Consider the following 25,919-nt stretch of genomic DNA (forward strand, 5'->3'; position numbering starts at 1 on the left):
CATCTCCAAGCATCTCTAAGTGTCAGCAAGCGTCTGGACCTTGCTGTTTTTAAAGGACTCCGGCAAACTAATGAAAACCTACATGGAATGGTGGGGTCAAATCTCCGTGGAAACATTCAATTAGAGGTCGTATCCTAATCAGAAAGATTAATAAATCTGCCCCCACAAGATTGAAAGAATATGGCTTTTGGGGCAACATAATGTATCCAAACCAGCACAGCAGTATTTTCAGTCAGTTGCAAAAAATGCAGGTTATTCAATGGTGTTGGCACAAATGGCTAGTAATACACATTTCTAAAAAATGGGTGTATTCAGCATCAACAGGTATGGTATTTTGTTTGTTTATTGTTTTAATAAAAATAGCTGGTACTTTATTACTAATTTAATTTTCAACTATTTACCCAAAACAGATTTTTTTCATGTTAAGAAAATAACTATTTGAGGGGAAAATAAATCTAGATATTGAATGTTGTTAGCAAATGCCTTCTCTGTATATGCAAATATTCTATTTTTTCTTATTTTATCTGTTGTGATTTATTGCATCAATGGATTGATATTGAGCCAGTCTAACATACCTGATATCAACTCTTACTTGATTATGGTAAATTATTCTTGTAATTTGTTTGTAAATTGTTCTTGTGATTATTCTTCTATTGTTGAATGTTGTTTAATTATTTTAATTAATATTTTATTTTGAGTTATTGCATCTCAATTTATGAATAAGAATGTGATTTATTTACTGTTTTTCCAATGAGAATATCAGCTGTGTAGAGGGAAGCCAGGTCTTTAAAAAGCACAATGGGGAAAAGTAGGATATACAGTAGGCAATGAAAAAAATTTTTATAATTAAATAGAACTTCTTTAGAACAACATCTGTGGTAGACCAAGTAACCTTAGGTTACTTGTATACATCTTGGTTTTGCTTTTCTTTTAGATTGAAGAGCAGTCAGACTGTAAGATCCTAGATGGACACTTTGTTTCCCCCATGGCTCACTATGTGCCTGATATCATGCCAGTTGAATCTGTTATTGCAAGGTAAGAATTTTTGTTCAGAAAGTTGATTAAAGCAGTAAGTTATATATGTTTATTGAAAATTATAATAATATATGTGTGATATATTTCATATTACTTAACAGTAATGAGGCAGGTCTAAATTATTGAAGGTTGAGCTGCAAACTGTTTTAATTCTAACAACATCTGTTAGTATATGTACAGGATGTTCACTGACGCCTGGTTTATAATTGCAAAAACATGCACAATGCTTAAATGTTTAACAATAGGGGATTGGTTAAATACCTATACCTGAATACTATTATTTGACATGGAAATATAGTCACAATATATGAAAGTTTAAGAAGGTTTTACAAAAGATCGTTTTGTTCCATTTTTGTAAAAAACACAAGCATGACACATACACAAACACAGAGAAAAGCTTCCAGGCAATATATATGAATGTACCAACCCTGATTATCTCTGATGGAGATGTCCTTAGCACATGAATGGATAAACAAAGTGTGGTATGTATTTACAGTGGAATTTATTCAGCCTTAAAAAGGATTGACATTCTGATACATGCTACTATATGGATGAACCTTGAGTGAAATAAGTCAGACACAAGGGACAGATAACTGTATGATTCCGCTTATATGAAATAGCTAGAATATGTAAATCACAGAGACAGAAAGTAGACTACAGGTTAAGGAAATTGAGGGAGATTGGGGGCATAATGCATAATGTATGCATGGTTTCTGTTTGTGGGAATGGGAAAGTTCTGGTAAGAAATGTTGGTGAGGATAGCATAGCATTGTGGATAAGATTCATCCCTCTGAAGTGTATGCTCATGGGTGATTGAAATGGGAAAATTCATGTTGTATATACATTTTCCACAATTAAAAAAGAGAAAGACTAAAGAGACAGTAGCAACTAAACATAATACATGGTTCTAGACTGGATCTAATAATGAAGGAGAAAATACCCAAAAGGGCATCATTGAGAAATATGAAAAAATTAGAATATAGACTATAAGAGTTATATTGATGTTAAATTTCCTGAACTTGATAACTGTACTTAAGGTAGTTACATAAGTGATTATCCTTGTTGTTAGGAAAAGAACGTGGAAGTATTGTGTTCAAGGAGTACGATGTATATAATCTCCTTTTATATGTTTAGAAAATAGATACAAGAAATGTGGCAAAATGTTAAAAGTTGGTGGATCGGGGTATCTGGGTGTGGATGAGGTATGTTGGAATTTTCTATATGGGTTTTGTATTATTTTTGCAGTTGTCCTGTAAGCTTGAAATTATTTTAAATTAAAAAGCTCTTTAAAAGAAAGCTTTCCTTGATGATGATGCTTATATGTACATGTGAAAAATCCCTCACTCAAGGAGGCATTATTTTGTAATGGAAACATACTTAAAATTTTATGTGCATGAATTGGAATCCTGAATTATTCAATCTGTAAAATTTGAACTAGCAGAAGAGCAATTTGATAGATCGGATTTTTAACTATTGCAGAAGAATGTCTATTATTTCGTTATCCCTAAGGTATTATTCAATTTGTATTTTTTCTGTTAATGAATTCAAAATGAAAGGCAAGCAGTATCTTATAGTGGAAAGAACAGAGACTTGGGAATTAAGCAGATCTGGAATTGAACCCTTACCCCACTATTTATTGTCCTAGAGAATTTTGGTCAGTTTTTTAATCTCTGAACCATACTTTAAAAAATAGAAATAATACTACTTATCCTGTATTGCTACTAAAAGGAATAAATAAGGAATGAAGATAGTGTTCAAGGAATATAAAAAGCATTAAATTGTGGCTTATGAGGGGGGACAGTGGGATTGGGGGGGCCATAGGGATCACACTCCTGTTTGTCTAGTTTGTGGATGGATGAGTGGAAAGGTGGGGGAAGGAAACAAACAAACAGACAAGGGCGCCCAGTGTTCTTTTTTACTTTATTTGCTCCTTTTCACTTTAATTATTATTCTGGTTATTTTTGTGTGTGTGGTAATGAGGGTGTCGGGGATTGATTTTGGTAATGAATGTACAACTATGTAATGGTACTGTGAACAATCAAATGTACAATTTGTTTTGTATGACTGCGTGGTATGTGAATATATCTCAATAAAATGAATAATAATAATAAAAAGCATTAAATAAATACATGGCTTTTCTGTTAGATGTAGTCTGTAGGCTTAAGGATAAAGAAGAAGATAAAGAAATTTCAGATTTCTAGTTGTCCTCAGTTCAGTCCCTGGAACTATGTCCCGTTCTTGAACATTCTCCGTCTTATCTGGAAAGCCATGCAGGTTTACAAGCATAAAGAAAGAGGGGAAATCATTTACTTTCCCTCATTCTAAGACAATCCTCAACAACTACTAGGAATTAAGGAAGAGTTCTTTACAGCTGGTGACAGGAATGGAGAAATGGATGACTTCTTATCTCTGCAATGGCATATTTTTACAGCATAAATTATTTTGATGAAATACTATAAATACACAAATCATGCACATTGAAACTTTGCCCCTATCATCTTTGTGCATTGGTTTACATCATTGCACTAAAAAATTAGAAATCACAAATAAGAAAAAAGAAAAAAATTATTGACAGTTCCACCAAGAGAAATAACTGCCATTTCATGTACATCATTCTAGTCTTTTTTCCAATGCATTCACATATATATGTGCTTCTTTTCTGTGTCTTTTTGACCTAATTAATCAGTGAATATGCAGTCTATCATCCAGCTGTGGCTGCTTAGTATTCTGTACTGTGACTCCACCAAAATTTACTAATTCCTTATGTTGGACATGTAAATTGCATTGTTTTTCACTATTATGAATATCCTGTATAAACCTCTTTAAATATTTGTCTGACTTTTTTTTTTTTTTTTTTTTTTTTTGCCTTAAGTTGCTGAAAGTAGAATTTCTGGGTTTATGTGATTTGCATGGATTTTAAGACTTTTGATCTATTGCTAAATTACAGGGAAGTTTAAATTAGTTTAATTTACATTCACGAGGTTGAGAGTGCCATTCCCTTGCCAACACTGAGTATTGGCATCTTTTAAATATTTGCCATTGGAACAAGCTTTTATTTAAAAAAAAAAAAATTAAAGTAGTTGTAGGCTTACAGAAAAATCATGTATGAAGTACAAAGTTCCTTATACCCTCCCCCACCCAGTTTTCCTTACTATAAACATTTTGCATTTGTGTGTTACCTTTGTTAGAATTGATGAAACAATGTTATTGTAATATTAACTATAGTACCTGTACATAGGATTCACTCTGTCTTGTACTGTCCTATGGGTTTGTAAAAGCTTTTATTCTTGTAACATATATACAACCCGTTTTGACCACTTTCAGGTATACAATTCCAATAAATATACTGTTAATTATATTTACAGTGTTGAGCAACCATCACCAACATCTATTGCCAAAACTTTTCCATCATTCCAAACAGAAACTCTGTAACAATTAAGCATTGACTCCCCCTTTCCTACCCTCAACCCAACCCCTTGTAACCTTAATTCTAATTCCTAACTCTAAATTTACATATCATAATAATTTCATAGAGTGAGATCATACATTTGTCTTTTTCCATCTGGCTCTTCTAACTCAACGTAATGTCTTCAAAGTTCATCCACTTTGTAGCATGTATCAGAACTTAATTTCTTTCTGTGGCTGAATAATATTCTATCCTAAGTTTATATTACATTTCGTTTAGCAAGTCATCCATTGATGGACACTTGGGTTTACATCTCTTGAGAATTGTGAATAATGTCATTGTGAACATCGGTGTGTGAATATCTGTTCAAGTCCCTTGTTTCAGTTCTTTTTTGTTGTATATCCAGAAGTGGATTTGGTGATGATTCTATACTTAACTTTCTGAGGAAGTGCCAAACTATTCCACAGTAGTCACACCATTTCACATTTCCCCCAACACTGTACGAGCGATCCTATTTCTCCACATCCATGCCAGCAATTTTTATTTTCCTTTTTTTAAACAGAAGTTCCATTCTCGTGATTGTGAAGTAGTATCTCATTGTGGCTTTCATTTGCGTTCCCCTAATGCCTAATCATGTTGAGCATCTTTTCTTATGCTTATCATCCATTTGTATATCTTCCTTGCAGAAATGCCTATTCAGTTTTTAATGTCTATTCAAAATTTAATTCATTGTCTTTACCAATTTTTTTTTTTTTTTAAATATTAAGCTTTTATCTTTGTGGTAAAATAGTCAAGTTTTCTTATGAGAGTAAGGTACAGAGTGGTAAACCAACTTTAAATAACAGCACGACAGTTCTCTGATTTAATTGTTGGTCATCCTGAAAAAGAGTTTGCGAAAGCCTTTATCACCTTGCTGTATTTCCAAAGAATTCAGATGAATGAAGTGTTGTATTTAACATGGATATAGAAAATTTTTTTGCAGCCACTATATAACTACTAATTTTCAGATTGACTTGACATAATATAGATTATTTTCTGCAATTAACTAGATAATAAAAATTTTAAGTCAGAAAATCATGTCCTAGGTTTTAAAAGACATCAACAAAGAATATTTTTGATTCTACTATATATGATTATTGATTTTAAAATTAACTTAAGATTTTGCAACTTAATAGACCAAGAGTATGAGAATTCTGATACTTCCACAGTGTAATTTCCTACATATTGAAAATTCATTCCTTATAATAAATAGTTTTCAGAAGTCTTCTTGTTTTTCTTATCCCAGCAAGTAGCTTCATTTTTTGGTTGCATTGAAGAATCGAGGTCTAATGTAATCTTTTTTTTTTTTCTTTTATCTTCATTTTATTGAGATATATTCACATACCACGCAGTCATACAAAACAAATCGTACTTTCGATTGTTTACAGTACCATTACATAGTTGTACATTCATCACCTAAATCAATCCCTGACACCTTCATTAGCACACACACAAAAATAACAAGAATAATAATTAGAGTGAAAAAGAGCAATTGAAGTAAAAAAGAACACTGGGTACCTTTGTCTGTTTGTTTCCTTCCCCTATTTTTCTACTCATCCATCCATAAACTAGACAAAGTGGAGTGTGGTCCTTATGGCTTTCCCAATCCCCTTCTCACCCCTCATAAGCTACATTTTTATACAACTGTCTTCGAGCTTCATGGGTTCTGGGTTGTAGTTTGGTAGTTTCAGGTATCCACCACCAGCTACCCCAATTCTTTAGAACCTAAAAAGGGTTGTCTAAATTGTGCATAAGAGTGCCCAGCAGAGTGACCTCTCGGCTCCTTTTGGAATCTCTCTACCATTGAAGCTTATTTCATTTCCTTTCACATCCCCCTTTTGGTCAAGAAGATGTTCTCCGTCCCACGATGCCAGGTCTACATTCCTCCCCGGGAGTCATATTCCACGTTGCCAGGGAGATTCACTCCCCTGAGTGTCTGATCCCACGTAGGGCGGAGGGCAGTGATTTCACCTTTCAAGTTGGCTTAGCCAGAGAGAGAGGGCCACATCTGAACAACAAAGAGGCATTCGGGAGGAGGCTCTTAGGCACAACCATAGGGAGGCCTAGCCTCTCCTTTGCAGCAACCATCTTCCCAAGGGTAAAACCTGTGGTAGAGGGCTCAACCCGTCAAACCACCAGTCCCCTATGTCTGTGGTCATGTTAGCAACCATCGAGGTGGGGTAGGCCAATACCCCTGCATTCTCCACAGGCTCCTCAAGGGGGCACTACATCTTTTTTTCCTTGTGTTTCTTTTTTTTTTTTTTTTTAACTTTCCCTTCTTTTTTAAATCAACTGTATGAAAAAAAAGTTAAAAAGAAAACAAACATACAATAAAAGAACATTTCAAAGAGACCATAACAAGGGAGTAAGAAAAAGACAACTAACCTAAGATAACTGCTTAACTTCCAACATGTTCCTACTTTACCCCAAGAAAGTTACATAATATAGCAACATTTCTGTGAACTTGTTCCTACTATATCCATCAGAAATTAACAGACCATAGTCATTCCTGGGCATCCCCAGAACGTTAAATAGCTTATCTGTTCTCCTTGGATTATTGTTCCCCCTTCCTTAATTGCTCTCTATTGCTAGTTCCCCTACATTCTACATTATAAACCATTTGTTTTACATTTTTCAAAGTTCACATTAGTGGTAGCATATAATATTTCTCTTTTTGTGCCTGGCTTATTTCGCTCAGCATTATGTCTTCAAGGTTCATCCATGTTGTCATATGTTTCACGAGATCGTTTCTTCTTACTGCCGCGTAGTATTCCATCGTGTGTATATACCACATTTTATTTATCCACTCATCTGTTGAAGGACATTTGGGTTGTTTCCATCTCTTGGCAATTGTGAATAATGCTGCTATGAACATTGGCGTGCAGATATCTGTTCGTGTCACTGCTTTCCGATCTTCCGGGTATATACCGAGAAGTGCAATCGCTGGATCGAATGGTAACTCTATATCTAGTTTTCTAAGGAACTGCCAGACTGACTTCCAGAGTGACTGAACCATTATACAGTCCCACCAACAATCAATAAGAGTCCCAGTTTCTCCACATCCCCTCCAGCATTTGTAGTTTCCTGTTTGTTTAATGCCAGCCATTCTAACCGGTGTTAGATGGTATCTCATTGTGGTCTTAATTTGCATCTCTCTAATAGCTAGTGAAGCTGAACATTTTTTCATGTGTTTCTTGGCCATTTGTATTTCCTCTTCAGAGAACTGTCTTTTCATATCTTTTGCCCATTTTATAATTGGGCTGTCTGTACTATTGTCATTGAGTTGTAGGATTTCTTTATATATACAAGATATCAGTCTTTTGTCAGATACATGGTTTCCAAAAATTTTCTCCCATTGAGTTGGCTGCCTCTTTACCTTTTTGAGAAATTCCTTTGAGGTGCAGAAACTTCTAAGCTTGAGGAGTTCCCATTTATCTATTTTCTCTTTTGTTGCTTGTGCTTTGGGTGTAAAGTCTAGGAAGTGGCCGCCTAGTACAAGGTCTTGAAGATGTTTTCCTACATTATCTTCTAGGAGTTTTATGGTACTTTCTTTTATATTGAGATCTTTGGTCCATTTTGAGTTAATTTTTGTGTAGTGTGTGAGGTAGGGGTCCTCTTTCATTCTTTTGGATATGGATATCCAACTCTTCCAGCCCCATTTGTTGAAAAGACCATTATGACTCAGTTCAGTGACTTCGGGGGCCTTATCAAAGATCAGTCGGCCATAGATCTGAGGATCTATCTCTGAATTCTAAGTTCGATTCCATTGATCTATATGTCTATCTTTGTGCCAGTACCATGCTGTTTTGGCAACTGTGGCTTTATAATAAGCTTCAAAGTCAGGGAGTGTAAGTCCTCCCACTTGGTTTTTCTTTTTTAGAGTGTCTTTAGCAATTCGAGGCATCTTCCCTTTCCAAATAAGTTTGATAACTAGCTTTTCCAAGTCTGCAAAGTAGGTTGTTGGAATTTTGATTGGGATTGCATTGAATCTGTAGATGAGTTTGGGTAGAATTGACATCTTAATGACATTTAGCCTTCCTATCCATGAACATGGAATATTTTTCCATCTTTTAAGGTCCCCTTCTATTTCTTTTAGTAGAGTTATGTAGTTTTCTTTGTATAGGTCTTTTACATCTTTGGTTAAGTTTATTCCTAGGTACTTGATTTTTTTAGTTGCTGTTGAAAATGGTATCTTTTTCTTGAGTGTCTCTTCAATTTGTTCATTTCTAGCATATAGAAACATTACTGACTTATGTGCATTAATCTTGTATCCCGCTACTTTGCTAAATTTGTTTATTAGCTCTAGTAGCTGTATCGTCGATTGCTCAGGGTTTTCTAGTTATAAGATCATATCATCTGCAAACAATGACAGTTTTACTTCTTCTTTTCCAATTTGGATGCCTTTTATTTCTTTGTCTTGCCTGATTGTCCTGGCTAGCACTTCCAGCACAATGTTGAATAACAGTGGTGACAGCGGTCATCCTTGTCTTGTTCCTGATCTTAGAGGGAAGGCTTTCAGTCTCTCACCATTGAGTACTATGCTGGCTGTGGGTTTTTCATATATGCTCTTTATCATGTTGAGGAAGTTTCCTTCAATTCCTACCTTTTGAAGTGTTTTTATCAAAAAGGGATGTTGGATTTTGTCAAATGCTTTTTCAGCATCTATTGAGATGATCAATTGATTTTTCCCTTTTGACTTGTTAATGTGTTGTAATACATTGATTGATTTTCTTATGTTGAACCATCCTTGCATGCCTGGAATGAACCCCACTTGGTCATGGTGTATGATTTTTTTAATGTGTCTTTGGATTTGATTTGCAAGTATTTTGTTGAGGATTTTTGCATCTATATTCATTAGGGAGATTGGCTGGTAGTTTTCCTTTTTTGTAGCATCTTTGCCTGGTTTTGGTATTAGATTGATGTTAGCTTCGTAAAATGAGTTAGGTAGTGTTCCATTTTCTTCAATGTTTTGAAAGAGTTTGAGTAAGATTGGTGTCAGTTCTTTCTGGAAAGTTTGGTAGAATTCCCCTGTGAAGCCATCTGGCCCTGGGCATTTATTTGTGGGAAGATTTTTGATGACTGATTGGATCTCTTTGCTTGTGATGGGTTGGTTGAGGTCTTCTATTTCTCCTCTGGTCAGTCTAGGTTGTTCATATGTTTCCAGGAAATTGTCCATTTCTTCTACATTATCCAGTTTGTTGCCATACAGTTGTTCATAATATCCTCTTATAATTTTTTTAATTTCTTCAGGATCTGCAGTTATGTCACCTTTTTCATTCACTATTTTGTTTATATGGGTCTTCTCTCTTTTTGATTTTGTCAGTCTAGCTAGGGGCTTGTCAATCTTGTTGATCTTCTCAAAGAACCAACTTTTGGTGATATTTATCCTCTCTATTGTTTTTTTGTTCTCTATGTCATTTATTTCTGCTTTAATCCTTGTTATTTCTTTTCTTCTACTTGGTTTAGGATTGGTTTGCTGTTCATTTTCTAGCTTCTTCAGTTGATCCATTAGTTCTTTGATTTTGGCTCTTTCTTCCTTTTTAATGTATGCGTTTAAGTGCTATAAATTTCCCCCTTAGCACTGCTTTTGCTGCATCCCATAGGTTTTGGTATGTTGTGTTCTCATTTTCATTTGTCTCTATATATTTAGCAATTTCTCTTGCTATTTCTTCTTTAACCCACTGATTGTTTAGGAGTGTGTTGTTTAACCTCCAGGTATTTGTGAATTTTCTAAGTCTCTGATGGTTATTGACTTCTAATTGTATTCCATTGTGGTCAGAGAATGTGCTTTGAATAATTTCAATCTTTTTAAATTTATTGAGGCTTGTTTTATGTCCCAGCATATGATCTATTCTGGAGAAAGTTCCGTGAGCACTAGAAAAGTATGTGTATCCTGGTGATTTGGGATGTAATGTTGTGTATATGTCTGTTAAATCTAATTCATTTATCAGATTGTTTAGGTTTTCAATTTCCTTATTGGTCTTCTGTCTGGTTGATCTATCTATAGGAGAGAGTGATGTGTTGAAGTCTCCCACAATTATTGTGGAAACATCAATTGCTTCCTTTAGTTTTGCCAGTGTTTCTCTCATGTATTTTGTGGCACCTTGATTGGGTGCATAGATATTCGCGATTGTTATTTCTTCTTGCTGAATTGCCCCTTTTATTAGTATGTAGTGGCCTTCTTTGTCTCTCAAAACATCCCTGCATTTGAAGTCTATTTTATCTGAGATTAATATTGCTAGACCTGCTTTCTTTTGGCTGTAGCTTGCATGAAGTATTTTTTTCCATCCTTTCACTTTCAGTTTCTTTGTGTCCCTGTGTCTGATGAGTCTCTTGTATACAACATATTGATGGTTCATTTTTTTTGATCCATTCTGCGAATGTATATCTTTTAATTGGGGAGTTTAATCCATTTACATTCAACGTTATAACCGTGAAGGCATTTCTTGAATCAGCCATCTTGTCCTTTGGTTTATGTTTGTCATATTTTTCCCCTCTCTCTATTAATATCCTTTATTGTACCCATACCGAATCTCTTTAGTACTGAACCTTTCTCCGAGTCTCTCTGTCCTTTCTTTGTTTCTCTGTCTGTAGGGCTCCCTTTAGTATCTCCAGTAGGGCAGGTGTCTTGTTAGCAAATTCTCTCAGCATTTGTTTGTCTGTGAAAAATTTAAGCTCTCCCTCAAATTTGAAGGAGAGCTTTGCTGGATAAAGTATTCTTGGCTGGAAATTTTTCTCACTCAGAATTTTAAATATATCGTGCCACTGCCTTCTTGCCTCCATGGTGGCTGCTGAGTAGTCACTACTTAGTCTTATGCTGTTTCCTTTGTATGTGGTGAATTGCTTTTCTCTTGCTGCTTTCAGAACTTGCTCCTTCTCTTCTGTGTTTGACAGTGTGATCAGTTTATGTCTTGGAGTGGGTTTATTTGGATTTATTCTATTTGGGGTTCGCTGAGCATTTATGAATTGTGTATTTATGGTGTTTAGAAGATTTGGGAAGTTTTCCCCAACAATTTCTTTGAATACTCCTCCTAGACCTTTACCCTTTTCTTCCCCTTCTGGGACACCAATGAGTCTTATATTTGGACGTTTCATATTATCTATCATATCCCTGGGGTCCATTTCGATTTTTTCAATTTTTTTCCCCATTCTTTCTTTTCTGCTTTCATTTTCCATTCTGTCATCTTCCAGGTCACTGATTCGTTGTTCAGCTTCCTCTAGTCTTGTACTGTGAGTGTCCAGAATCTTTTTAATTTGGTCAACAGTTTCTTTAATTTCCATAAGATCATCCATTTTTTTATTTAGTCTTGCAGTGTCTTCTTTATGCTTTTCTAGGGTCTTCTTGATTTCCTTTGTATCCCGTACTGTGGTCTCATTGTTCATCTTTAGTTCTTTGAGTAGCTGCTCTAGATGCTGTGTCTCTTCTGATCTTTTGATTTGGGTGCTTGGGCTTGGGTTATCCATATCGTCTGGTTTTTTCATATGCTTTATAATTTTCTGTTGTTTTTGGCCTCGTGGCATTTGCTGAACTTGATAGGGTTCTTTTAGGATTTGTAGACCAATTGAAGTCCTTATCTCTAACTTATCAGATCTACAGCTTCATGGAGTACAGTTTCTCTGACTAACCAGCAGGTGGCGTCCACGAGCCACCTGTTCTCCACAAGCCAGTTCTCCCCTGCTTAGCCTTTTTGGTGAGTGGGGGAGTGAGTCTTGTGGGGTCCAATTGGTGTACCAAGCTTGCGTGTGTAGTTGGTGTTGCCTGCCCTGTATATGGGGCATGTTTCTGGGCAGTCAGGGAGGGGGGGTGGCCCTAACAATCAAATCTCCCTGGTGATCCTAGAGTTTTAAAGCTGCTGCACTTGTCTAATCCTTCAGTTCAGTCCTGCCACAGTTTGTCTCTGCCACTGACGCACAAGTCCTTGGTATTGGCGTATGGCTCCTGAGACTTGCAAGTGGGCCCCTCTTACAGGCTGTGCACCCCGGGTCCTCTGTTGAGGGATGACTGTGCTGTGTCACAGGTGAGTGCCGTCCCCCCAGGGCAGTTCTGGGCTGCTGGGCTGTGTAGGGAGGCTCCCAGTCTGCTGAACTGATGGCTGAATGGGGCTTTGTTAATTCACACTGCTCCACCTTCCCAACTCTGGGACAATCAGCTGAGGTTGCAGGGAAGGCTAATGTCCACGCCCAGTTTTGTGGTGTGTGCCTGTTATTTGAAGCACTTCCGTCACACTGGGTTGTCTGGGGCAGCTCTGGGCTATGTGGCTGGCGATGGGCAAGAGTGTTTCCTGTCCACCAGGATGATGGCTGTGAGCGGACACCCCCCTTTTCTTGGGAAGTTGTGGTGTTTAGTGAATTTTCTCAGCCACTGGATTATTGCCTTTTGTCTCAGAGCTCTCTTAGTTCTGCTCTTGACTTGACCTGTCCAAATTGCAAGTCTTTGAAGCTTTCTGTATTGGGCTTGTTAGAGTAATTGTTTTAGAAAAAGAAAAAAGGATTAAAAAAAAGAAAAAAAGAAAATAGGGCCTTCCTCAGAGATCTAATGGGTTATTGAAATGCTAAGAGACAAAGCAACCAGGGCCATTAAGGAAAGGTCCACAGGGCAGAGAGATCACTTTATTACCAATTTTTACTTGGGTGGCTTGTCCTTATGTTGTTGCATTGTAGGAATTCTTTATATATTCTGGACATTAACCCTTATCTGATTATGTATTCCAAATATTTCCTCCCATTCTGTAGGTTGTGTTTCTTACATATACCACTTTCTTGGTATTATCCTTTTACACACAAAAGTTTTAATTTTGATGAAGTCCAGTTTACATATTTTTTCTTTTGTTGCCTGTGCTTTTGGTATAAAGTCTAAGAAACCATTGTCTAATAAAAGGTCTTGAAGAAGTTTCCCTATTTTTCACCTAGGAGTTTTATATTTTTAGTTCTTTTATTTAGGTCTTTGATCCACTTTGAGTTAATTTTTCTATATGGTATGAGGCAGAGATCCACTGTTCTGCATGTGAATATCCAGTTTTCCCAGCACCATTTGTTGAAGAGACTGTTTATTCCCCATTGAATGAGCTTGACATCCTTGTCAAAACTCAACTTGCCATAGATGTATTGGTTTATTTTTAGAAACTCAGTTCTATTCCATTGGTCTATATGTTTGGCCTTGTTCCAGTACCATCTTGTTTCGATTACTGTAGCGTTGTAAAAATTTTTAAAATTAGGAAATGTGAGTCTTCCAGCTGTGCTCTTCTGTTTCAAGATGGTTTTGGCTGTTTGGGTCCCCTTCCATTCTATATGAATTTGATGGTTGGCTTTTCCATTTCTGCAAAGAAGGCTGTTAGAATTTTTTTACAATAATTTTTTTTTGTTGTGAACGTTAACATATATACATAACAGTGATAACTTTCAAAGTACAATGTAACACATAGTTATAGAGCAAATTTCAAAGAATATCATGGGTCACAGTTCCACAGCTTCAGCAATTTCCATTGTAAAATACAGTATATGTAAAGAAAGACGTTAACTTTCGATGTACAGCGCAACAAGCTGTTATATAGGTAATTTCAAAAATTGTTATGGGTCACAGTGCCACAGTTTCAGTTCTTTTCTTATTGGGAAATATAGAGTATATACAGAAAGGGGTGAAGACTTTCAAAGCACAATTCAACAAGTAGCTATAGAGCAAAGTTCAAAAAATATTATAGGTTACAGGTCCACCATGTCATTTACCTCCTTCCTGCTATTCAAACACCCTAGCATCTAAAAATATATGTATTTATATAAAGTTTGAGTATTCATAGACCTTTGTTCAATCTTACATTGTTTGTTGGTACCCCTTCCTCTCACTTAATCTCTTTCTCCATCTTCAGGGGTGTCTAGGCAGTGAGCATCCTAACTTTTTGATATTGAAGGGGGTGTTGACAGTATGGGGAAGGGGGCTGGATCTGATTGTTGTTCTTAAACAGGCCATTGCCTGTGGATTTTAGGACTTGTCTGGCATAGGGACACTGGCGAATATAAGTTTCTGAGAGATAAAACTTAGGGTGTGAATCTTTTATAGAATCTCAGGTAGGGACCTAGGTATTTTGGTGACTACTTTTGGTAAGGGCATGGCATACTGTGGCCATTTGGGATATCTAACTGGAGCTTGCATAAGAGAAACCTCCAGGGTAACCTGTTGTTTCTATTTGGGATCTCTCAGACACTGTGACCTCAGTTTGTTACCTTTCTTTTTCCCCTTTTTGTTGAAGTAGCATTTTCAATCCCTAGCTGCCAGGGCCAGGACCATTCCTGGGAATCATGTCCCACATCGCCAGGGAGATTCATTCCCCTGGGAGTCATGTCCCTTGAGGTGGGGAAATTAATGAATTTATTTACCAAGTTCATCTTAGAGAGAGAAAGGACACATCTTAGCAACAAAAGACATTCCCTGGAGGTGCCTCCTAGATATACCTATAGGAAGGCTCAGCCTCCCATTTACAGCCCTAAGTTTCACAAGAGCAAGCCTCGAGTTGAGGGCCTGATAAGTAGTAGGTTCCTAATTTCACTTAATATATATTCTATCCCAAGATAAACAGTCAGTTTCTTACATTATCTTCACTTAGTGGTACAATCATCATCACTCTCAACTTTAAACAATTATCATAGCATAACACAACATCCCACAACTCTTATCAGCTGCTAATTATTCACCCCTAGTATTAGGGTAGTGTTGGTAAGATATTCCTATTAAATATAGTCTTCAATATATAATGGGTAGTTTTTCCATATACCACTCTGATGTTAACCCTCTGCAACAGTGTCATACCTTGTAAGTATATCATGCTAACACTTTCTTAGGTTTGAGCTGCTACACTGTGGATTACATGCCTTTAAATAACCATTTACGAACATGTTCGCCTTCAGTATGTCATTGATACTTAAAATCCCATTAACGAATCATAGTCACACCTGACTATTTCCATACCATTAAGTTCACCCTCATTATCATAGCTGTACATATTAGATTATTCTTCCCTCTTCACTAGCTTCTATCTATCTCCAGTCTCCTATATTCTACATTATAAGACACTTATTTTACATTTTTCACAGAGTTCACATTACTGGTAACATGCAATATCTCTCCTTTTGCATCTGGTTTTTATTTCCCTCAGCATTGTCTTCAAGGTTCATTCACGTGGTCATGTGATTTGCGACCTCGTTCCTTCTTATTGCTGTGTATATTCCATCGTATGTATATACCACATTTTGTTTATCCACTCATCTGTTGAAGGACATTTGAATTGTTTCCATCTCTTGGCAGTTGTGAACAATGCTGCTATGAACCTCAGTGTGCAAATATCTGTTTATGTCACTGCTTTCAGATCTTCTGGGTATATACTGAGAAGTGAAATTGCTAGATCGTAGGGTACCTTGATACCTAGGTTTCTGAGGAACCACCAAACTGTCTTCCAGAGTGGCTGTAGCATTATACAGTCAAACCAGCAATGAATAAGAGTTCCAATTTCTCCACATCCTGTCCAACATTTGTAGTTTCCTGTTTAATGGCAGCCATTCGTATTGATGTAAGATATCTCACTGTGGTCTTGATTTGCATTTCCCTAATAGCTAGTGAAAATGAACATTTTTTCTTGTGTTTTTCAGCCATTTGTATTTCCTCTTTGGAGAAATGTCTTTTCATATCTCTTGCCCATTTTATAATTGGGCTGTGTGTACTATTATCGTTGAGTTGTGGGATTTCTTTATATATGAAATTATTGGTCTCCTATCAGATACATGGTTTCCAAACATTTTCTCCCATTGAGTTGGCTCCCTCTTCCCCTTTTTGACAAATTCCTTTGAGGTACAGAAGCTTTGGATTTTGAGAAGTTCCCATTTGTATACTTTTCTTTCATTGCTTAAACTTTGGGTATGAGGTGTACGAAGTTACCTCCTAATACTAGGTCTTGAAGATGTTTCCCTACATTATCTTCTAGGACTTTTATGGTTCTGTCTCTTATATTGCGGTCTTTGATCTACTTGGAGTTAATTTTTGTATAGGGTGTGAAGTAGGAGTCTTCTTTCATTCTTTTGGATGTGGATATCCAGCTCTCCCAGCCCCATTTGTTGAAGAGATTGTTCTGTCCCAGTTCAGTGAGTTTGTGGCCCCTATCAAAGATCAGTTGCCCGTAGATCTGGGGGACTATTTCCGAATTCTCAATTCAATTCCATTGATCAATATGTCCATCTTTGTCTCAATACCATGCTGTTTTGACTACTGTGGCTTTATAGTAAGCTTCAAAGTCAGGAACTGTAACTTCTCCCGCTTCATTTTTCTTTTTTAGAATGTTTTTAGCAATTCAAGGCATCTTTCCCTTCCAAATAAATTTGATAACTAGTTTTCCAAGTCTGCAAAGTAGGTTGTTGGAATTTTGATTGGAATTGCATTGAATCTGTAGATCAGTTTGGGTAAAATTGACATCTTAACGATGTTTAGTCTTCTATCTGTGAGCAAGGTATATTTTTCCACCTATATTGGTCCTTTTTAATTTCTTTTAGTAAAGTTATGTAATTTTCTTTGTAGAGGTCTTTTACATCCTTTATCAAGTTTATTCCTAGGTACTTGATTTTTTTAGTTGCTATTGTGAATGGAATTTTTTTTTTTTATTGCCTCTTCACTTACATCATTACTAGTGTATAGGAACATCACAGAGTTATGTGCATTGATCTTACGTCCTGCCACTCTGCTGAATTTTTTTACTAGCTGAAGTAGCTTTGTTGCTGAATTCTTGGGATTTTCTAAGTATAAGATCATATCATCTGCAAATAATGACAGTTTTACTTCTTCCTTTCCGATTTGGATACCTTTTATTTCTTTATCTTGGTGAATTACTCTGGCTAGAACTTCTGGAACAATGTTGAATAATAGAGGTGACAGTGGCTATCATTGTCTTGTTCCCAGTCTTAAGGGGAAGACTTTCAGCCTCTCACCCTTGAGTACTATGCTGGCTGTGGGTTTTTCATATATACCCTTTATCATATTGATGAAGGTTCCCTCAATTCCTACCTTTTAAAGTGTTTTTATCAAAAAAGGATGTTGAATTTCATCAAATGCTTTTTCAGCGAGATGATCATTTGATTTTTCCTTTTTGATTTGTTAAAGTGGTGTATTACAATAATTGATTTTCTTATGTTGAACCACCCTTTCATGCCTTAAATGAACCCCACTTGGTCATGGTATATAATTCTTTCAGTGTGCCTTTGGATTCGATTTGCAAGTATGTTGTTTAGGATTTTTGCATCTATATTCATTAGAGAGATTGGCCCGTAGGTTTTTTTGTTTGTTTGTTTGTTTGTTTTTTTTGTAGTATCTTTGTCTGGTTTTGGGATCAGAGTTATATTAGCTTCATAAAATTAGTTATGTAGTGTTCCTTTTTCTCCAGTTTTTTTTAAAGAGTTTGAGCAGGAATAGTGTCAATTCTTCTTGGAAAGTTTGGGAAAATTCCCCTGGAAAGCCATCTGACCCTGGGCTTTTTTTTTTTTTTTTTTTTGTAGGTAGATTTTTGATGACTGACTGAATCTCTGCTTGTGATTGGTTTGTTGAGGTCTTGTTTTTTTCATCTTGTGTCAGTCTCAGTTGTTCATGTGTTTCCAGGAGATTGTCCATTTCCTCTAATTTGTCTAGCTTATTGGCATACAGTTGTTCATAGTATCCTCTTATGACTTTTTTATTATTGGGATCCATAGTAATTATCCCCTTCTTATTTTTCATTCTGTTTATATGAGTCTTATCTCTTTTTTACTTTGTCAGTCTAGCTAAGGGTCTGTCTTGTTGTTTTTCTCAAAGAACCAAATTTGGTCTTATTTATCCTACTTTTTTGTTGTTTTGTTCTCCAGCTCATTTATTTCTGCTTTAATCTTTGTTGCTTCTTTTCTTCTACTTGCTTTAGGGTTAGTTTGCTGGTCATTCTATAGCCTTTTCAGTTGTTCAGCTAGGTCTTTGGTTTTAGCTCATTTTTGCTTTTTGATGTATGCATTTAGAGCTATAAATTTCCCTCTCAGCACCACCTTCGCTGTATCCCACAGGTTTTGGTATGTTGTGTTCCTGTTTTCATTCGTCTCTAGATAGTTAACTATTTCTCTTGCAATTTCTTCTTTGACCCACTGGTCATTTAGGAGTGTGTTGTTTAACTTCCATATATTTGTGAATGATCTGGTTCTTTGGTGGTTATTGATTTCTAGTTGTATTACATTATGGTCAGAGCTTGTGCTTTGAATAATTTCAGTCTTTTAAATTTATTAAGACTTGTTTTGTGCCCCAGCATATGATCTATCCTGGAGAGCATTCATGGGCACTAGAGAAGAATGTATATCCTGGTACTTTGGGATGTAGCAATCTATATAAGTCTGTTAAGTCTAATTCATTTATCATATTGTTTAGTTTCTCAGTTTCCTTATTGTCCTCTGTCTGGTTGTTCTATGTATAGAAAAGAGTGATGTATTGAAATCTCCCACTATTATTGTATACATGCCTATTGCTCCCTTCAGTTTAGCCAATGCTTGTCTCATGTATTTTGGAGCTCTTTGATGGGGTGTATAAACATTTATGATTGTTATTTCTTCTTGGTGAATTGTCCCTTTTATTGATATATAGTGTCCTTCTTTGTCTCTTGTGACATCTTTGCATTTAAAGTCTATTTTGTCCAATACCAGTATTGCTACACCAGCTTTCTTTTTGTTGCAGCTTGTGTAGAATATTTTTTCCATCCTTTCACTTTCAGTCTGTTTGTGTCACATGATCTAAGATGAGTCTCTTGTAAACAGCATATTGATGGGTAATACTTTGTAATCCATTCTACCAGTCTGTATCTTTAATTGGAGAGTTTAATCTATTCACATTCAAAGTTATTACTGTGAAGGGAGTTCTTGAACCAGCCATCTTATATCCTTGCTTTTTAGTTGTTAGATCTATTTTTTCCCTCGCTCCCTTTTTTTTCCCCTTTAAATTGCACTTACTAATATTCTTTAGTTCTGTGCCCTTCTCTGGGCTTCTGTCTCCTTTTTTTCTCAGCTGGTAGAGCTCTCTTTAGTATTTCTTGCAGGGCAGGTCTCTTGTTAACAAATTCTCTCAGCGTTTGTTTGTCTGTGAAAATTTTAAGCTCTCCCTCAATTTTGAAGGAGAGCTTTGTTGGATACAGAATTCTTGGCTTGCAATTTTTCTCTTTCAAAATCTTAAACCTGTCAAAACACTGCCTTATCACCTCTAGGGTGCCTGCTGAATAGTCATTCCTTAGTCTTATTTTGTTTCTCTTGTATGTGGAAAATCACCTGTCTCTTCCCGCTTTCAGAAGTTTCTCCTTCTCATCAGTATTTGAGAATATAATCAGTATATGTCTCGGAGTAGGTTTATTTGGATTTATTCTATTTGGAGTTCACTGGGCATCTTTGATTTGCATATTTATGTTGTTTAGAAGGGTTGAGAAGTTTTCCCCAACTATGTCTTGAAACACTCTTCCTGGCTCTTTACGCTTCTCCTCTTCAGGGACACCAGTGATTCTTACATTTGTTCACTTCATGTTGTCCATCATTTCTCTGAGCTCCGTTTCAAATTTTTCGATTTTTTTCACCATTTGTTCTTTTGTGCATTCATATTCTATTGGCCTGTCTTCTATTTCACCTATTCTTTCTTCTGCCTTTTCAAATCTGCTGTTGTTTATCTCTAGTTTGTTTTAAATTTTATTCACAGTGTGCTTTATTTCCATGAATCTGCAATTTTTTTTTTAATTTACTTTTTCAAATTCTTCTTTTTGCTCTTCTAGAGTCTTCCTGATTTCCTTTATGTCTTTACGCATCTCATTGAAGTTGTTTTGGAGATTTGTTTGTATTTCTTTAATTAACTGCCCCAAATTTTGTGTCTCTTCCAGCTTTTTAATTTGTTCATTTCACTTGTTCATATCTTCTGGATTCTTCAAGTGCTTTGTGATTTTTTTGGCTTCAGGGCATTTGCTTGTCTTGATAAGGTTATTTTGGAAAATGCAGCATTATTTGAGCATTTATATATAATTTGAAAGAGCTACAGTTTGCTGGAGTGCAGTTTCCCAATCCTACCAGCAGGTGGCATTCTCAAGCCAGTCTTCCCTGAACTTCTGTGTGCTGGGTGATGTCCAAAATGGGTTGGGGACCAATCAGTGCACTGGTTCTCCGTGTGCACTGTGGCCTGCCTGCCCTGGGCTGCCATGTGGGCCCTTGGCAGTTAGGCACAGAGTCTGCTGAAGGGCACCCTGTAGATAAACGTGCCCAGCTCCCTGCCTGCCATGCACCTACATGCTTCTGGAGTGTAGGAGGGGCTCCTGAGGCGCTGGTATGGCACCTTCTCCTTTCTCCGCCTCTCATGGGTACACTCTCAAAGTTCTGTGGGGTGACAGCAAATGTTGCCTCCAGGGTTCCCTCACGGGAGCTCCTGGCCATCTGGCTTTGGAGGATTACCACCCCAGCTAACTGCCGAGGTAGGTGCACAGAAATGAGAACCGCTGCTCACTCCCTTGCCCAGAGGTCATCTCACTGCTGCCATCACCAAGAGGCAGTCCTGGCCCAAAACAAAAAAAAGAACAAAAAAAAAAACCCTGTCTCTCCAGTCTCTGTCTCTTTCATTTTTGTCTGTGTCCCCTCCACATACTGTGGGGGACCCTCTGTGGCCGTTAACTGCAGTCCTGGGTGTCCTCCAGCCTCTAGTTTTTTTCACCTCGCCTACTCTGTCATCTTCCCGGAAGTCTCCACAATTAATTCCTTCAGTGAGGTTCTGTAGATAGTAAACTTTCAGAGTTCTTACGAGTCTAAAATGACTTTGTTTTCTTTCAAACTGAATTAATCGTTAGTTATAGGATGCATAATTTAAAATCCTTTCAGAATTTAGAAGGCCTTGGTGAATTTTCTTCCATTATCCATTGTTACCGAGGAAATGTTTGATGCCAGTATGGTTCTTGCATCTTTATAGATAACTTCTTGTTTCTCTCTAGAAACTTCTGTGATCTTTTGTATATCCTTCCAGCTTAATATTGCTGACTTTTTTTTTTTTTAATTCTTTGTGCTTAGCACTTAGAAGGTGCTTTCAGTTTGTAGGCTGATGTCTTCAGTTCAGATAAATTTTCATTTATTATTTCTGTGATTATTTCTTCCCTTCTCTTGTCTCTGTTGTTTTATTCTGGGATCCTGTTAGATGTTGGAACTTCTGGATTAATTCTCTTTTCCCTTTTTCCTTACTATTTCTGTCTCTGATGTTTTTTTGAACACTCTGGGTGAGTTCTTTTACCTTTTTCTTCTAGCCTTTCTGCTTAGTACTTTTTTTTTTTTAATTCTTTTTTTTTTTCCTGATTTACCTGTGTTTCCTCCAAGGCAGTTGTTAATGCTTGCCAACTCCACCACCTCCCCTTTTTTGTTGCTGATTTCTTTAAATGTGGAAGGCCTAACTGCTCATTCATATTTATGAATGGGGAGTTTGATTGCTTAATATGGATGGTTGACTTGGTTTTCCTTGGTATGTGGTGAAGTTTTATTTCCCCCAAATGCCAATGCTGATTCTGGGTTTTTAGTACCTAGCAGGCATGTGACAACTGGCAGATTTCACTTGTAGTGTGTATAGATGAAGAGCAAACAGGAAGGATCCTCCCCTTTAGCCCAGTACTGGAATAAAGAGAATTTTATTTCAGTACACAAATGCCCATGCTAGGAACCCCAGCTTTGCCTAAGCAGTTTGTTCATTTTCTCTAGAGAACAGTCCTCTGGTTTTATCCTGAGGATAACACCATGACAAATGCAAATAAGCCCTTCATTTAGTTGGCTTGATTTCTGCCTCACCTTCCACTCCAAACTCTCAGTTTGGAGTCTCTTGTGGCTATGCCAAGAAGTGGAATAGCTGCTGCCTCTGCTGCAGCCTTGTCCTATATCTGACGTTTCTAGCTGCTAAAACACTCCTGTGGATCTTGAACTGGGAGTGTTTAAACCCACCATAGTAAATTTTATGTTTATTCAGTAAATTTATGTATAGCTGCTTATGTTATTAAAAATGAACACTTTTGTCCAAAACACATTGAAAATATGTAGTTAAAATCCATTTGTTGTTTCCTATCCTATTTATACTATTATCAGCCAATTTCTTACTGTTTAGAATCATAAACATGTGGAATTGACATAGGTTTTTACAGGTGATCTAGATTTTTTTCTCCTTTAAATGCTGTTGTTTTTTTACCACTCCAAAGATATGCAAAAGGAAAAGTGAACAGTCAACTTGTGTGCTTTCTGAACTTCAAGAGATTTTGGAAGCTGGAAATGGGAAGTCATTAAGAGCCATGGCAATTACTTCCCCTACCTCACTTTCCTGTGTGCTCTTAACTGCTTTCTGACCTATGTCTGTGTCATTTTCTCTGTAGGTAGACTAGCTTTCTATGTTTCTCATGCAGTTGACAAAAAGTGAGTACCACACCTCCATAAATCCTCTGTGTCTAAAAGCTCAGCAGAATCTAACTAGAGTCTGTCCCAAATCCAAATTACAAAAAGAGCAAATCTCATTGCCCTTCTTTGGTCTATCCTTGGCCCAATCAGCTGACCCAGAATTCATATGGCCTCCACCCATTCAACTGGAGATATTGAAATAGACTCTATGAGAAGATAGCATAATTTGGGCAGACAGATGGATTAATGAACTGCTACAGATGAATGATCAGTTAGTACCATAATAAAATGCTACTGTAATAGCAGAGATATCGAGCTTTCCATTGAAAAAAAAATTTAATGTTTTCATTTCTCCCCAATCTTTAAGATGTCAGGAAAGAGGACAGTGTTGAGAATCCAAAATGTAGAATAGGTATTAACATTGCTAGTTCTGATTAAGAGATTGTAAATTGAGTTAGTTCCCATGAGCACAAAACAGAAATAGTTATAGGACCATCCTAAATGTACATGTCTATGTTCTATTCAACAGTTTATTGAGAGAAGATAACTAGTGATATGGTCTCCTCTGCCCAAGCAAAGTGAGCTCAGAATTTAGGTTTTATGTTGCCTAAAAATGCTGTTTAGCCCTATTCTGCTATAGTAATTCTAAAATGTCTACTGCTAAGGAAATTTAAAAGAAGTGTCATACAGAAAAAAACATTACAGAGCCAAGATACTACAACAAGAAAAAGATAGAAAATTATCTTGTTTATTTTTTCTGGCATGGGTTGGCCTTGGCTTTTTTTCTAGCTGCTAAAACAAATGCCATTCAATGGGTTGGATAAACAGTGGGAATTTATTGGTTCATGGTATTGAGGCTGGCTGCTAGCAATTCTTGAGTTCTTGGCTTTTCCATCATACGGCAGTGTATATGGCAGCAGCTTCTCCTTTCTCTCCAGGGTTCCATTGACTTCCAGCTTCTGCTCCTCCAAGTAGATTTTCCTTCAAAGGCCTCCAGTAATAGGATTAGGAGCCAACCTCATTCAGTTGGGCCACACCTTAACTAAAAATACAACATCAAAAATTCCTATTTCTAATGGGCTCACACTCACAGGTGCGGATTAAGATTAAGAACATATCCTCCCCCCCTCCCCTTGGGTACATAATTCAACCTACCATAACCTCCAGTATCAAAATTTTAATAATTTAGAGCCTGTCATCTAATCCCAAGTTAAAAATAAAACAAAACACAAGAAAGCATAAGCTATTTTACTCATGCATCCACGTCATGTACAGCCACATTTTTCCTGCAAAGATAAAAAGAAGAGTCTAAACAGTTGTTTTTTTCCTAAATGTAATCTTATACATTAATGTCTCCACAAAATAAGAAAATTTCATTTTGCAGTTATAAATTTGTGGTGTTGAATTAGGTAAAGAGTAATTACAATAAATCCTATGATTATATTGTGTTGAATGTTTTAATATTCTAACGCAAAACAAATTTGCAGTATGTTTGTAGCCTCTGGGAAGACAGTAGTTTAATCAGTTATAAAATGAATGTCCAAATTCTGAATGATCTTTTCTCCCAAATAATTTAATTACAAACTTTAAAAAATTGTGTTGAAAGCTGTTTAAAGAGAATTTAACTGCTGTGTTTTATTTAAATAGGTTCCAATTTATTGTACCTAAAGAATGGAACAGCAAATATAGGCCTGTGTGTATTCATCTTGCTGGAACAGGAGATCATGTAAGACTTTATTATAACACCTTAATCCCTAAATAATTTGTTAACATAGTTTCATTAAAAGATGTGGTTGTTACATTCTTTAAGTATGTCATCTTTTGTTTCTTTAGCACTACTGGAGGCGACGGACACTAATGGCCCGTCCTATGATTAAAGAAGCCCGAATGGCTTCTTTATTATTAGAAAATCCTTATTATATCCTTTTGTGATACCTAAAAAACTTTTCTCATGTTAATTAATTAATTTATTTATTTAGTCATCAAAAGGAAGGATAGATAATAACCAAGTTTTCTAAACCGAGGAATTTAGTGATCAGTTTCAAAAAAAATACACAAGGAAGCAAGAACAGAGAGAAGTAAAAATTGTTTCATGCCTTTTTAAAAAACAATCTAAGTACTGTACATAAAAAAATTGTATTTCTATTTCTGGTGAGAGTTATGCTGGATTTTGATATTAATCAGTCAAATATTTGATTTTTAAGGAAACCCTCATGTTTTAAATTCATTTTACAGTGTCAGTTGAGGTTTAGAACAGTTCTTAACTTAATTTTCAAGATGACATCAGACTATTCACAGAAGAGGAAACAAAACTGATGCACAGATAAAGAAATGTTCAGCTTTGCTGGTAATAACAGAAATGTAAAGTTAAAGTAACAATCAGCAAAGATTAAAAAAAAATAAAACAGCATTGATGAAGCTATTGTGAAATGGGCACTCTTACTACTGACTGTGAAAATCAGTTCAACCTTTGGAAAAGCATTTTTACCACATGCATCAAGAGCCTAGGAAAAGTCTCATATCCTTTGTCAGAGTGATTTTGATTTTGGGAAATTTATTCTACGATAAAATACTAAAAAAGAAAACTTAGGGATATTTAGATAGCTTTTTAGAAATTGCTTAACTGTCTATTGTTAAAGAAATGGTTAAGTAAACTGTAGTTCACAATATTGGAATATTTTGCAATCACTTGCATTGTGTTTATTGCCCTACCACTTGATACTTCTCTGATCTTTTTGGACATGTGACCTAATCTTTCTGCACCTCAGTTTTTTCATTGGTAATTGGGAATAGCATGTTAAGTTGTTGCTTAGAGGATTATATACGTAAAACTGCTTAGACTAGTGACTGGTAAGCATTCAATATGTTTTAACTGTTAGTTACTATTTAAAAGTTTATAACAATATATAAAAAGTATTTATGGTGGAAAATGGGATAAAAATTATGGTATAACTGGTATGCAAAAAAAAAAAAACAAAACAAAACCTAAAAACAAAAGATCTAAATAAAAACTGTGCTT

General features: G+C 36.2%; 1 protein-coding gene across 7 annotated transcripts in view; it reads left to right on the forward strand.

The window, feature by feature from the left end:
• The window catches only part of ABHD18 (abhydrolase domain containing 18), a 99,720-nt gene that overhangs the window by 32,669 nt on the left and 41,132 nt on the right, over nucleotides 1-25,919 (forward strand). For all 7 annotated transcript variants that reach the window (XM_037830634.1, XM_037830633.1, XM_037830631.1 and 4 more), the window contains 3 exons: nucleotides 935-1,035; nucleotides 24,548-24,626; nucleotides 24,734-24,818. In XM_037830634.1, coding sequence (XP_037686562.1) covers nucleotides 935-1,035; nucleotides 24,548-24,626; nucleotides 24,734-24,818 — 265 coding nt within the window. The remainder of the gene's footprint in view (nucleotides 1-934; nucleotides 1,036-24,547; nucleotides 24,627-24,733; nucleotides 24,819-25,919) is intronic.

The sequence above is a fragment of the Choloepus didactylus genome, chromosome 3 (genome assembly GCF_015220235.1).
Source record: "Choloepus didactylus isolate mChoDid1 chromosome 3, mChoDid1.pri, whole genome shotgun sequence".
NCBI lineage: Eukaryota > Metazoa > Chordata > Mammalia > Pilosa > Megalonychidae > Choloepus > Choloepus didactylus.